This window comes from Mirounga leonina, unplaced genomic scaffold (genome assembly GCF_011800145.1).
Source record: "Mirounga leonina isolate KUSES-001 unplaced genomic scaffold, KU_Mleo_1.0 Mir_154, whole genome shotgun sequence".
Classification (NCBI taxonomy): Eukaryota; Metazoa; Chordata; class Mammalia; order Carnivora; family Phocidae; genus Mirounga; species Mirounga leonina.
The window spans coordinates 4490615-4503022 of NW_023270389.1; the positions used below are offsets into that span (position 1 = coordinate 4490615).

The 12408-nt window shown below is 50.1% G+C and overlaps 1 protein-coding gene across 1 annotated transcript; it reads right to left on the reverse strand.

Moving 5' to 3' along the window:
• Nucleotides 1-8986: 8986 nt before the first annotated feature.
• On the reverse strand, nucleotides 8987-11825 carry PIGM (phosphatidylinositol glycan anchor biosynthesis class M). Its single transcript, XM_035009920.1, has one exon. The coding sequence runs from the start codon at nucleotides 11753-11755 to the stop codon at nucleotides 10478-10480; it is 1278 nt and encodes a 425-aa protein (XP_034865811.1). The 5' UTR covers nucleotides 11756-11825; the 3' UTR covers nucleotides 8987-10477.
• Between the last annotated feature and the right edge of the window lie 583 nt (nucleotides 11826-12408).

A 12408-nucleotide genomic window follows, 5' to 3' on the forward strand; every position in this document is an offset into this window, starting at 1 on the left:
CTACAAATAACAACAAATACAAAAATCAGAAAAGGAGAAGACTGACCTTGATTATATATACTTTTTAACCATTTTGGGTCAAAAAATAGAAGGTCATTGGCAGACTAGGAAAAATATTTAAAACACATAGGATTGATATCCCTTAGATAGAGAGACTGGTCTTACAAATCAGTAACAAGCACCTACATTCACACTGCAAAACTCCTGGCATTTTTAGTCTGAAAAAGTCTTGAAAAGTATTTATTTTTTTTAAAGATTTTATTTTTTTAAGTAATCTCTACACCCAACCTAGGGCTCGAACCCACGACCCCGAGATCAAGAGTTGGACTCTCCACCAACCCAACCAGTGAGGCGCCCCGAAAAGTATTTATTATTGAAAGATACAATACGTTGCTAAGGGTTTTTTTTTTTTTAAGTTTATTTATTTATTTTTAAAGTAGGCTCCACACCCAGCATGGAGCCTAATAAGGGGCTTGAACTCATGACCCTGAGATCAAGACCTGAGCTGAGATCAAGAGTGGGACGCTTAACTGACTGAGCCACCCAGGTGCCCCCTAAAGCTTATTTTTAATTAAATTTATTTTAAATTAAAACAAACAAAGTTAAGTTTAACTTTAAATTAGTGCCATTTGAAACTACACAGTCTATAGAGACATAAGAAAGGATACTCCCTAAGTGGTTACCTCTGAACGGTGCACTTAGAATTATTGTGTTCCAAATTTCCTTTTTAACATTCTGTTTGTCTATAAGGGACATACTGTTTTGATTTTTTAAAAAAAGAGGAATACTTTATTTTAAATTAAAAGAAAAAAGGTTGGGGTCCTCAGGTAGGCTCATTGATTATTATACTTAGTCGTGTTAAGAGGAGCTAGACATTGTTCGTATGGTTTAGTTTGCTGTGTGTGTATAAATATACATACTCTATATAATCAGCAGGCTTACCTGTCTACTTATGTTTTGCTTGGGCGGCTTTTAAAGTCAAGTCATATGCTAAACACGGGTAAAGAGAGCCGCTCCAGAAATATGCAAAGTGCCGGAAGACAGCTTAGGCAGGCTTTAATAAAACACTCTGAAAAATTAAAATTTTATTGCAAATAATCCACAAAGTGGGTTTTCTGCATGTGGCTTATGAGAATTGCCTGTCAGTGCCTGGTTTATCCATGGCAACTTAATACAGTTAATGGACCTTATACAAATATTTACAGGCCCAGGGAGAGATTTATTGGCAGATTTGGTCTTCCTTCCAGGCCCAGTTAACAGGGAATTCCTGCCAGACCCTCAAATACACGGAGAAGCTAGAGAGGTTCTGCCAATGATTTAGGCAAGGAAAAGTGTGGAGCTGGGAAGGGTGATAGTTCCTAGATGAATCTGAGGGTGGATTCATAAATAAAAATGCAAGGGTCCAAAATAAACTAAGTGGTACATGTCGAAGCTACAAATGAAGAGCCCACGCTTTAAAAACAAAATGGCATTTCTCTGACCTGACTGACTGCTTCCTCTCCCCTCTGCCCGTTGCTGTCCAGCCAGACTCCCGCAGGTGGGAGGCACCCTCCCAGGCGAGCCCACATCTGGAGTCTGGCGGCCGACTCCCTGACCCTGGCCACCATCGCCTCTCATCTGCAAGACTGCAGTAACCTCCAGATGGATCTTTCTAGAACACGTTCTCCACGGGGTTGGCAGAGGGATTTTATTTAACGTAAGTTATGTGCCAGAATCCCTCCAACGGTTTTCTATGGCACATGGGAAACCCCTTAACTTCTCACCGTGGTCCATGAGGTCTATGGAGGCCCTTCCTCCACTCCCCAGTCCTGCAAATTCTTCTTAGCCGCATGGGCCTTCTTTCTATTTCGGGGACTCCAAGTTCATCCTGCACTTTTGTTTCCTTTGGGTGAAACTTCTCCCGCCCCACTTTCACCCCATTCCTATTAATTAGATTTTCAAACAGTAAGGAATTAAGAATATGCATCGAAGGCATGCACTGCGTGACCAGCTGTTGGAAGACTTGGCTACGGGTCTCCCACTCTTTTCAAGAGAGGACACCTGCTCCGAGCCAACAGCGGTCATGGCTGCAGCCAACCATGATGGTCTCCTCTTCTCTGGGACCCGTCCCCACAGTCAACTTCCTTCCTGGAGCTCTAAAACCCAGACACAAAGATCCAGGAACTGGAGGTCACTCGGGAAGTCCCCCAGCTGCCCCATTACTTGCCCTGCAGACTTCCTCACTCAGCTTCTTCCTTGGAGTTTATGAATGTCCCAGTATTTGTCGGAATAAGCCTCCTAGCTAAAGTCGGTTTCTGTAACTGATAGCTGAAAGGATCTTCTAGGAAAACAACCAAAGGACTCCATCTACCTGCCTCGTCTGCTTCCTAGAAAGCCTTGCAGGGCCCTTCTCTTACTCCCCAGGCCCCTGGGGACCTAAAGTCAGCATCCATGTTGGCACAGAGCGATTTACACTCTCTCTCTCTGCCTCTCTCCCTCTTTCTCTCCCGGCACTCCCATGACCCTGTGTAACTTTTCTCCAGCTTCCTTGAGGCTGGACTCTGTCCTGCCTGATGTTTGCTTACAGCTTGTCTCCCCACTGTAAGCTTGTACACACACACACGAAGGGGCCTCATGCGTGCACATCAGTAAATCTGAACGCTGAAGAGAAGCCTCTCTCTCCGGGCAGGAACTCACCTCCCTTGTCTTCCCTGCGTTCTCTTCTTCCTATCTCATTGGCCCAGGAGCTGTGGGCCAGGGCCCACACTTCGGCCCACATCACCAGGGCCACTCTTTGGAGCTCAGGGGCCCCTTTGATGAAGGCTACAGACATTTTCCACCAAAAAATGGGCATGCACACACACACAATTTTGCATGCAACAGCAGTTCTCGGCTTCCTGGTGAAGGATCACTTCGCTAGGAACAGGACTACCCTCTGCCCCTATGCACACCCTCTGCCCACCCTCTGCCGCTATGCACATGCGCCACCATTAATTCCCACGCTCTCTGGCTTCGCTTCCAGAGCTACCGAGGAAGTAAAGCTGGTTCCTTCCTCCTAGAGCTTATACACACACACACACACACACACACACATGTATGCACACATCCTTAACAATTACAGGCAGTCACCCTTACGTGTCATCAAAAGCTTCCCCGTTAGGCCACTTCCCCGGGACAAACATTTCAAAATTTCCTAGATTACAGTGGATCTCACATAAGTGGGTTTTAAGTGCTTCCCTTCGAGGGGAGGCATTCTTGGACCCTGACGGAGATTAGGAAACTGCCAAGCCTTATCAGCAGCAGACTTGGCCAGAATTTCTTAGGTGGGTTCTTTCCTGGGAAGATTATCACAGTGATTAATCTCACCCGCTTTTTGTTGTCAGTTTCAGAAGCTGACATTTCTGGCCTTGTTCCCAGGTTCGAGGGATATTGTCAGTTTGAAACCTGCAGCTTCTTATATACTGACTCTACCTTCTGGTTAGGAAAGGGTTCCGAAAGCGCAGGAGGGGTGTGGGCGCCTTCTCCAAGTTAACTGGAGGTGCCGAGGGAAAGAAAAAGTGAAGAGAAGATGGAAAGAAGAAAGACGGTGTGGAGGCAATAGAGAAAGCAGCATCAGGGGCCAGTCAGGGCTGGGCAGGGAGCCCTCATGCCCACCGGGGCCCGAGGCTCAGGATCGCCCCCGAGCCCCAAGGCTTCTCTTCAGCCCAGTCAGTGTCCTGATGTCCTCGTTTTGGTTGGCTACTTGCTTTCCAATGGAGTCAAGAAAGTCTGGGGCGGGCTTTCTCCATCTGGGCACCGCTGACGTTTGGGGTCAGATGCGTCTTTGTCATGGGGGCCGTCCTGGGCGGGGGGGCTGTTCCGCAGCGCCCCTGGCCTCTGCCCACTGGACGTCAGTGAGCCCTCCCACCAGTAACAACTAAACATGTGCCCCAAGTTGGGGACAAGACCGCCCCTGGCTAAGAACCGGTCAATTGAGGAAAGTTTTAGCCGGAGAGACTTAGGTTCCAACTCTCACTCCATCCCTTGCACGCCTCTGACCTTGAGAACACCCACTATTGATTTGAGCCTGTTTTCTTGTCAGCAAAGAATATTTCTCTCAGAAAGTTGTTTTGGGGATGAAATATGTGAAAAGCACATAGGTTCACAACAGGGTCTCAACAAACATTCGTTCCCTCCCAACTGCAGCCTCATTTACTTCACAAATATTTACTGAGTACTTAGGCTGTGTGCAAAGGATATAAACACAACACACAATTCTTGTCCTCCAGGAGCAAAGAGACTCACAGAGACAAACGCACCAGCCACTGGAAGAGACCACGTGCATTAGCAGAGAATACTTACAAATCTTGTAACTCTGGCCCTCTTTTTCTTTTTTTTTCCTTATAGTTAACCTCTCTCCATGAACTCGCTGTACCTGCTTCCTAATAGAGGAAGGGGCCCCTGAGTTGGGTCTTGAAAAATGGGAGAACCACACAGGCTTAGAAACAGCAGGGCCAAGGCCAATGGCGCGGGAATCTGGGAAACCGTGTTATCCTGTGGGCGAGAGGGAGGGCGAGTGGGAGAAGCTGGTGCAAGGTGGAGGAAGCGAAGAGGCTTGGACTCTCTCTGGCAGGTCAGGCGGGGTCCCCCAGGGTGCTGCTCTCAGGACGGGGACAGGATCAGACCTGCTCCAGCAAGCCAACCCCGGCAGCAGTGGGACGACAAAGGAGAGGAGGAATGCAGGGCGGAAGAGCTGGGGAGCAAGACCAGTCAGGAGCCATTGATTCCAGACGAGCACTAATGAGGGCCTGAGCTGTAGAATCCGCAACGAGGCGGCGAGATGCCAGGAGGCTCGGGGACATCAGGATGTAGAACTGACAGGAGCTAGTGACTGATTAGATGGGGAGACGGGTAGCAAGTGAAGAAGAAGGAACAGAGGTGATTATAAGATTCCAGCCTAGAAAATTAGGTGGATCCCGATGGCATTTAGAAATGACAGGCACCCAGGAACTGCTCCTTTTCTCTTTCACGGCTGCTACCACTGACACCGTGCAGAGGGGCCAGTCCCCGGCTCCCACCTGACAGATTGGTGCACAACTCAGTTTGGCAAACCCGGGAGCGTGTGTGGCCGGCCCCGCCCAGCAGCCCAAGGCCGGGTTAGCCCTGTCCGTCTTTGCTTGGTTCTGGGCAGGCCCAGGGAAAGCGTATCAATGGACAATCGTCACTGTTGGTGGGGAGCTCACAATCCAGACGGCATGGACACACAAAGGCCGAGTACAGCACAGCGCGCCCCGTGCTGCGTGTGGACGGGCTGCCGCAGAGAAGGTTCCATGAGGGGCATCGGCAATGGAGCACGAACTGGGGAGAGAGGCGAGGGGACGAGAAGAGTGTTCTAGCCGGAGTAACGGCGCCTGCAAAGGCGTGAAGGGGTGGCATAATTTGGCATGGCTGTGGGGTGGGGTGAGGTGAAGAGAGGCTGGACGTGCAGGCAAGAGCCAGATGGGAACAGGTCTGGGGAGCTAAGGATTATCAAAGGTAGAATCATCGAGTGATGGGACGCGGGGAAGTTTCCGAGAAAGCCCCCAGCGCCTGCCCAGTATTGGAGAGCAGGTAAGACACCAAACATCTCAGTGCTTGGTGCTAAAAGATAAACTGAGGCATGTGAAACACTTTCGGGGCTTGAGTAAAAAATAACTCCAGCCGGGCAGCGTCAGACCGGAAGTGGTGAGGCTCGCTCCAGCGCGGGGCCTGCCGAGAGGCGGACACACAGCAAGGACGGTGTTTGGTTGGCTGTCGCTTAAGCTGTTGCATTATTTGGGAAAGCCCACGTGGCTGTTTGTGACCGGCTGGTCTTAAGTTTTGATTTCTTCACCTTGAGGCACTGGCAGGCTTAGGGCTGGGTGTGCTTCCGTAGGCTGCTGGGGTATCGGACCCACTTCAGTCTAACGGCCTCCTTAAGGCCAGGACTCTGGTCGTCCCTGGACCCCCAGCCCAGCTGAGGGACCCCCAGCCCAGCTGAGGGCCGGGCACAATCGGCCTCGTAAGTGTGGACGAATGAATGATCTGTCAGACAACCTTTCCTGAACGTCCTGCCTTCTACGGTCCGGTTGGGTCATCTTGCCATATCTAAACGACAAGGGCAGCACAAGGAGTGAATTTGGCTCCAGAAGATCTGGGTTCTGCTACTGTCTCATGCTAACGTGGACCTCGGGCAAAGTACATACGTCCTGATCTGAGAATCTAGGGTTCTCATCTGTGAAGATGGGATTTTAAAAAAATCCTGGGAATCTCAAAATAATGTGTGAAAATACTTCATAACACTGCTCAAACGTAAGCTGTTTATATTATACATTTCCTCTTCTTAACAAATACACCTGTGCTTAAAAGTCAGAAAAAATATGTTGAGCTTGAAGTTATTGTACTACAGGCCAGTAAAAATACTGTTAATTGTATTTTTCCACTGGCATTCATGTTGTCCTACTGGAAACTGCACGTTAAGACTCTGGTTGTTCCTCGCTTGCTCCAATCAGTTACACTCACCTTCTTGCTGTACCTTAAACACACCGAGCGGGCTCCCACCTCAGGCCTCCGCCCCGCTGTTCGCTCGTCCCCTGATAACACGAGAAGGTCATGTCTGCACTTCCTCCAGGCCTCCGCCCGGAAGCCGCCTCACGGGGCCTTCCCTAAGCACTCCGTGGAAAGCGGCTCCCACCTTCCTTAGCCTGTCTTCTTCCCTTGACGGCAATCATCACAGCCATGTTTTTGCTTCTTCTTGGCCTCCCGTGAAAATGTAAGCCCCACGAAGAGAGTGCTTCCCTTAGAGCTGCATCCACAACACCCAGAACGGTGCTTGGCACATGGAAGATACTCGGGGCCTCGTGCTAGGTAGTCTGCTAAAATGAACGACACTGGGCAAAGAAATGAAGTTTTTCACTGTCACCTGTCATCAGGTGGAATGAAAAAGGACTTGCAAAATAAAATAGGATAGAAAATAGCAGGATTAGAGGAGATCTAGTCTTGCCATTGCCCGGAAAGTCATCGTTTATGAGCCTCAGTGTTCTTATCCGTAAAACAGGAGTAGGGATACCCTCCACTTGCCCGCATCACAAATCTCGGGACTGCTGTGGAACTTAACGGGACTTAACATAGCATTTAATAGGGTGCGTTTCTGTCTTTACTGTTCACTCTTCAAGAGCAGGGACCTGGTCTTACTCGTCTATTACAGGACTTGGCACGGACCTGGATCTCTACATAATTGCCTAAAAATAGAGAACAAAGGTTGAAACTCTCCTTTGAGAAATGAACTGGGCTTCAGATATTCATGCTCCAGATGATTTTTATAGTCACTGTGTCATTTCATTTCATACAGCAGACAAAACAATTAATGCGTCTGAGCAGATAGGAAGATTCTGTTAGTCTGGGTTTTGTTCAGGATAAAGAATACAAATGCTTGTTTTTACTAAATGAATGGTTCTCCTGAATCAGCGCTGAAAAAATGCTTATGCTCTTCTGATGCTTCTGACACAGGCAGAAGACATGTGCTCCCACCGACAGAGCGCCAACCCTTGAATGAGTCCTTAACACAATGGAGAATGAAGTGCTAACTCAGGGGTACGAGCCAAACCTCCACTGCTTAGTTGGCTGTCCAGCTGGAATCAGACATCTGAAAATTCTGCACACTTTCACAGGTAACTACTCTCTTTTCAAAGAACCAGATCAAGATTAGGAGGAACAAAGTTATAGTAGCTGGTAGTTTAAACAATTATTTAGTATAAACCCAGGTTCTTTTCGTATATCCATTAGATTGGGGAAAAGGGGGCGCCCGGGTGACTCAGTCGGTTAAGCGTCTGCCTTCGGCTCAGGTCATGATGTCGGGCTCCCTGCTCAGTGGAGAGCCTGCTTCTCCCTCTTCCTCTGCCCCCTCCCCCCCAGTACTCTCTCACTCTCTCTCGCTCTCACTCTATCTCAAATAAACAAATAAAATCTTAAAAAAAAAAAGACTGAGGGAAAAGGCTTAGCCCTAGACTCCAAAAGTAGCTCCTTCTTCAAAAGCTTGTGAACAGACAGTAAAGCTGGGGAGGCGATGGGGAATGGCTTGTTCTGTGCCAGCATCGTATATTAACTCACTTAATCCTCACAAACCATTCTCTGAGGATTACAGTATCATCCCCATTTCACAGACAGAAAGCTAGTCTGTCTAGATAAAAGCAGCTCGCCCAAGGTGGCGCACTGGAATTTGAACCTAAGCGGTCTGTGTTCTCATGTGCCACACGCAGTCATGAACTGCAAATGGATGAATGCACACTGCACACCATACACTGGAATCCAAGAGGAATCCAACAATGACCATTTACCTTTTGGAAATCATGGTCACATGGTTTCCATAGTTTGCTCTACCACAGCTGGGCTAACGTGCTTCAGCAAATCCACTTAGACTAGGCTAGGTCGAGTCACCAAGAAATGATGCAATTTGGTGAGAGGATTTGGATGTGGGAGGGGATTATTAAAGGTGAGGAATTATTGAAAAGAAAAGTTTGGGAGTAACAGGAACTCCTGCACAAGTGCAAGACTGCCCCTCAAACAAATACAAGATGAAGAGGGACACGCTAGCAAGCCTTAATGAGAGTGCTGAGCTCCACTCACTTTGTAGTAATCTGCATCTCCTGGGCCTGGGCACTTTCTTTATTACAAAAGAATGAAAAAAAAAAGCCAAGACTGATAAGAATGTCATGGTTAGAAGGTCACTAGTGAACAATCACATACAAAGAGCCCTCAAGATAAGACTAATGTGGGACATGAGACTAGGTGCTATAAGAAAGGTCACTGTCCTCAACAATTAATGGTCTCTGCTATTTGCACCTAACAACAACCCCTGAAAACCACCCATTCTTCCCTTCTAATGGCAGGTTCCAGAAGGTATCCATCAAAGAAGTGCTGCCCATAAGAGCATTCTTATTTACAACCAGCTTATACACATCTTATTCTCAAAGTCTTTTTTGACCTGCACCGGTAAGAAATAGTCTACTTCTCGGAAGTTGTTTTTGTTTTTTACTGTGAAAGAACAATGTTGATAAACTACTCATCTTTTAAAACCACAATCATAAAGTCAAACTCCTATATTACTACTGCATTTTTTTAGAGTGTTAGGGAGTCCCCAGCCTAGATGGGCTATGTTAAAAAAAATTTTTTTTAGGTTGCTCATTTAAATCTCAGAAAGCATTTCTTCCCTAGAAATATTCATCATAGTAATAAGGGAAATGGATCTGCTCATCAAAGCCTCATTTCCACATTCTCTCCCTCAATTTCTTGGTCTAGATTTATGGCTACTTAGGATGCTTCTAGGCTTTCCAGAGCCTCCCAGACAGGTCTCCATTTCCACCATGGAATTTTTTTAAGTGGGGTATTTTTAAGCTGGGAAATGTCTTACTAACAATTTAGTTTTCTATCACTTAAAATCTACTAGTTTTCATTTTTACAACACAGATTACACTTGATTGCCTTAAATTCTGTATGAAAAATATTTTAAGGCAATCAGAAAATTAAAAACAAAGAGGTATAAGAGAACACTAAAATGTCCCTAATGGTTTGTGGACTTCAAACATCAAAAGCAAGAGGCTATTTTGAAATATGTAATGACTCAAGTTTAAAGATGGGTGAATTTTAATTTAATCCTGTATAAAACCAAATGGTAGTCTAATACCACTGAGACTAAGTGCTGAAAAACTAAGTAATAAAACAAATACGTGAAACATGATTACAATTTAAATTCTTTGGGCTCTTTTTCTAAGCCCCCACTTTTAACACAGAATGAACTCTCCCAACCTAAGCACAGTGGTATTACTTAACACTTGACATCTAAAAGCTGTACTTTAGGAATGTTCCGTGAGTTTTCACAGCTATTGGGAAAGCTTTAAAAAGAAAAAGTGGGGCTTAAAAAGACATTTTCGGACTGTAGCATAGTATAACTGATACGAATACCGACTTAAGACTTTATGTCTCTAACGACATTCCTCTATTTTTCTACAAAAACCTTTTATCATCTGATAGTTTCATCAGATTTTCCATTTTCAACAGGTAACCTTTACTTCCCATCATGTCCCAGATAACTGAGAGTCTTAAGATTTCCTAGACGTGTACCTCAGTCACTGAGTCCCCTTTCTAAATAAGGCAACCATTTGTCTTAATTTCCGTTGGAACAGGGTTTTATGCTCCAAACTGAATTTTCACTAGAGCGCACAGGATGTTCAAAAATGTTTCCCAAGGGGCGCCTGGGTGGCTCAGTTGGTTGAGCGACTGCCTTCGGCTCAGGTCATGATCCTGGAGTCCCGGGATCGAGTCCCGCATCGGGCTCCCTGCTCAGCGGGGGGTCTGCTTCTCCCTCTGACCCTCCCCCCTCTCATGTGCTCTCTCTCTCTCGTTCTCTCGGTCTCAAAAAAAAAAAAAAGTTTCCCAAAGCTCTCTTCTGGTCCATTCAGGACAATCAGCATGTAATCGAAGTGGCAGGAGGACCGGAGTCCTATTAGTCACATTTGATCCTCTCCACGGGGGGTTCCTCCTTGTAATGGGAAATTATTTGAATCAGGATGGAACAGTTGATAAGAAGGAAGAACAAACCAGCTAACCAGATAAACAGAAAGGTGTTCTTTCCCTGAAACTCGAGAACATAGGCAGGAGCCAGCCATAAGGCCTGCCCTATAAACCACAGCGTTAGGAGGAGCACAGCCCGTCTCCAGGGTATTCTCACGAGCGGCATCACAGGCGGCAGCAGGCAGAGGTACCAGAGAAAGTACTGGGAGGTGCAGACTTTGTTAAAAGTCACAAAGATGGCCGTGTGCAGGAAACAACAGAAGACGAGGTCCCTGTAATAGGCGAAGGACACGGCCAAGAGCAGCACGACCTGCGGCAGGAAGGCGGCGACGCCCAGGGAGGGGCTCCACGGGCTCTCCGCGGTCAAGTACAGCAGGTAGAAGTACGGAGAGAAGTTGTGCCGGAGGTCCCGCCTCGTCAGGTGATACAGGTAGGCTTGCTCCAGAAACTCCCCGCCGTATTTACTGTAAAAGCCGAAGCAGAGGGCGCAGAACGTGAGCCCGGCCACCGCCACGAAGAGCAGCACGGCCCGACTGCAAAGCCTCCTGAGGAGTTCGCACAGACGCGCCTGGAAGGGGCAGCGGGGCCGGCGGGCGCCCGGGGGGCCGCCGCCGCCGCGCTCCGGGAGCAGGTGCAGGGCGATGGGAAGGAGGTAGGTCACCGGGTACATCCTCATGTGCACGGCGAGGCCGTAGGCCACTGCGGCGCACGCCACCTGCCTCCTCGCCAGCAGGTGCAGCGCCGCCAGCACGAGCGCCGCCACCAGCGAGTCCGCGCTGCCCCGGCTGGACACCGCCATGGGGAGGGGGTTGAGCAGCCAGAAGAGGCAGTAGCCGCAGGCGCGGCGCCGGCCCAGCCCCCGGAGGAGCAGCAGGCGGTAGAGCAGGAAGGCGGTGAGGAGGTCGCAGCTGATGAACAGAAACTTCCCGAAGAGCTCCCCCAGGCAGACGTTGGGCGTGAGCAGCCAGCCCAGCAGCGGCGTGTAGCGGTAGGTGGCCCGCAGGTACGGGGAGCGCCCTTGCGTGATGAAGCGCGCGGCGTCCGTGAACACCTGGTAGTCCACGTCCGTGTAGCGCACGAGCAGCGTCCGGTCCTGGAAGACGCCGTAGAAAACCAGGGCCACCCGGGCGAGGAAGGCCACGCCGAAGACCCCGGCCGGCGGCACCCGCAGGCCCAGGAGCCATTCTCCCCAGGGCCCGCTCGGGCCCATGGCCGCGCGGCGCGTCAGCCGCTCGGCCGCGGCCCGGAGCCGCCCTCGGAGCCCCGGCCCTCGCTCGGCGCCCGCGCCTCGGGCGGCCGGCGCACCTCCCGCCCGCCCGCCGCCAACCGGAACGACCGCGGGTCGGTAGCTTCCGGCAGACGCCCCGCCCCCGTCCCGCTTCCGGCGGGAGGCGCCGCGCTCTCAGTGGCCCGGCCGAGGATGCCTTCCTCCGGATTGGCTGCGTCGCTGCCGCTCCTTCCTCCGGCGGGGCGGGACTTCCGGTCCTTGCGGGAGGCGTGGTCCGGAGGCCCGCTGCTCTCGTCGCGGGGCGGGGCGGTGGTTCTCCTCGCGTGACGCCCTTCCCGCGCCGCAGCTCCGTTCCGCGGAGACGGAGCCAGAGACGGACGGAGCGGCCCCGAGCCGGAGACCCGAGAGTGAGATCGCTTGCCGGGCGCCCCACCGCCAGCTCGCCGGTAACCGGGGCTCGTGGGCCGCGCCGAGCATGCGTGTCGCGTGCGTGCCCGGACGTATCCTTGTTTTGAAACTGTGCCTGTGTCCGCGCGCGAAGTGAGCTGGGGGCCGGTGTCTTGTTCAGCAGCCCCGGCGGAGGGGTGCGGGGCGAGGCCGGGAAGGGCGCCCCGGGGCCTCGCGGCTGCGGACTT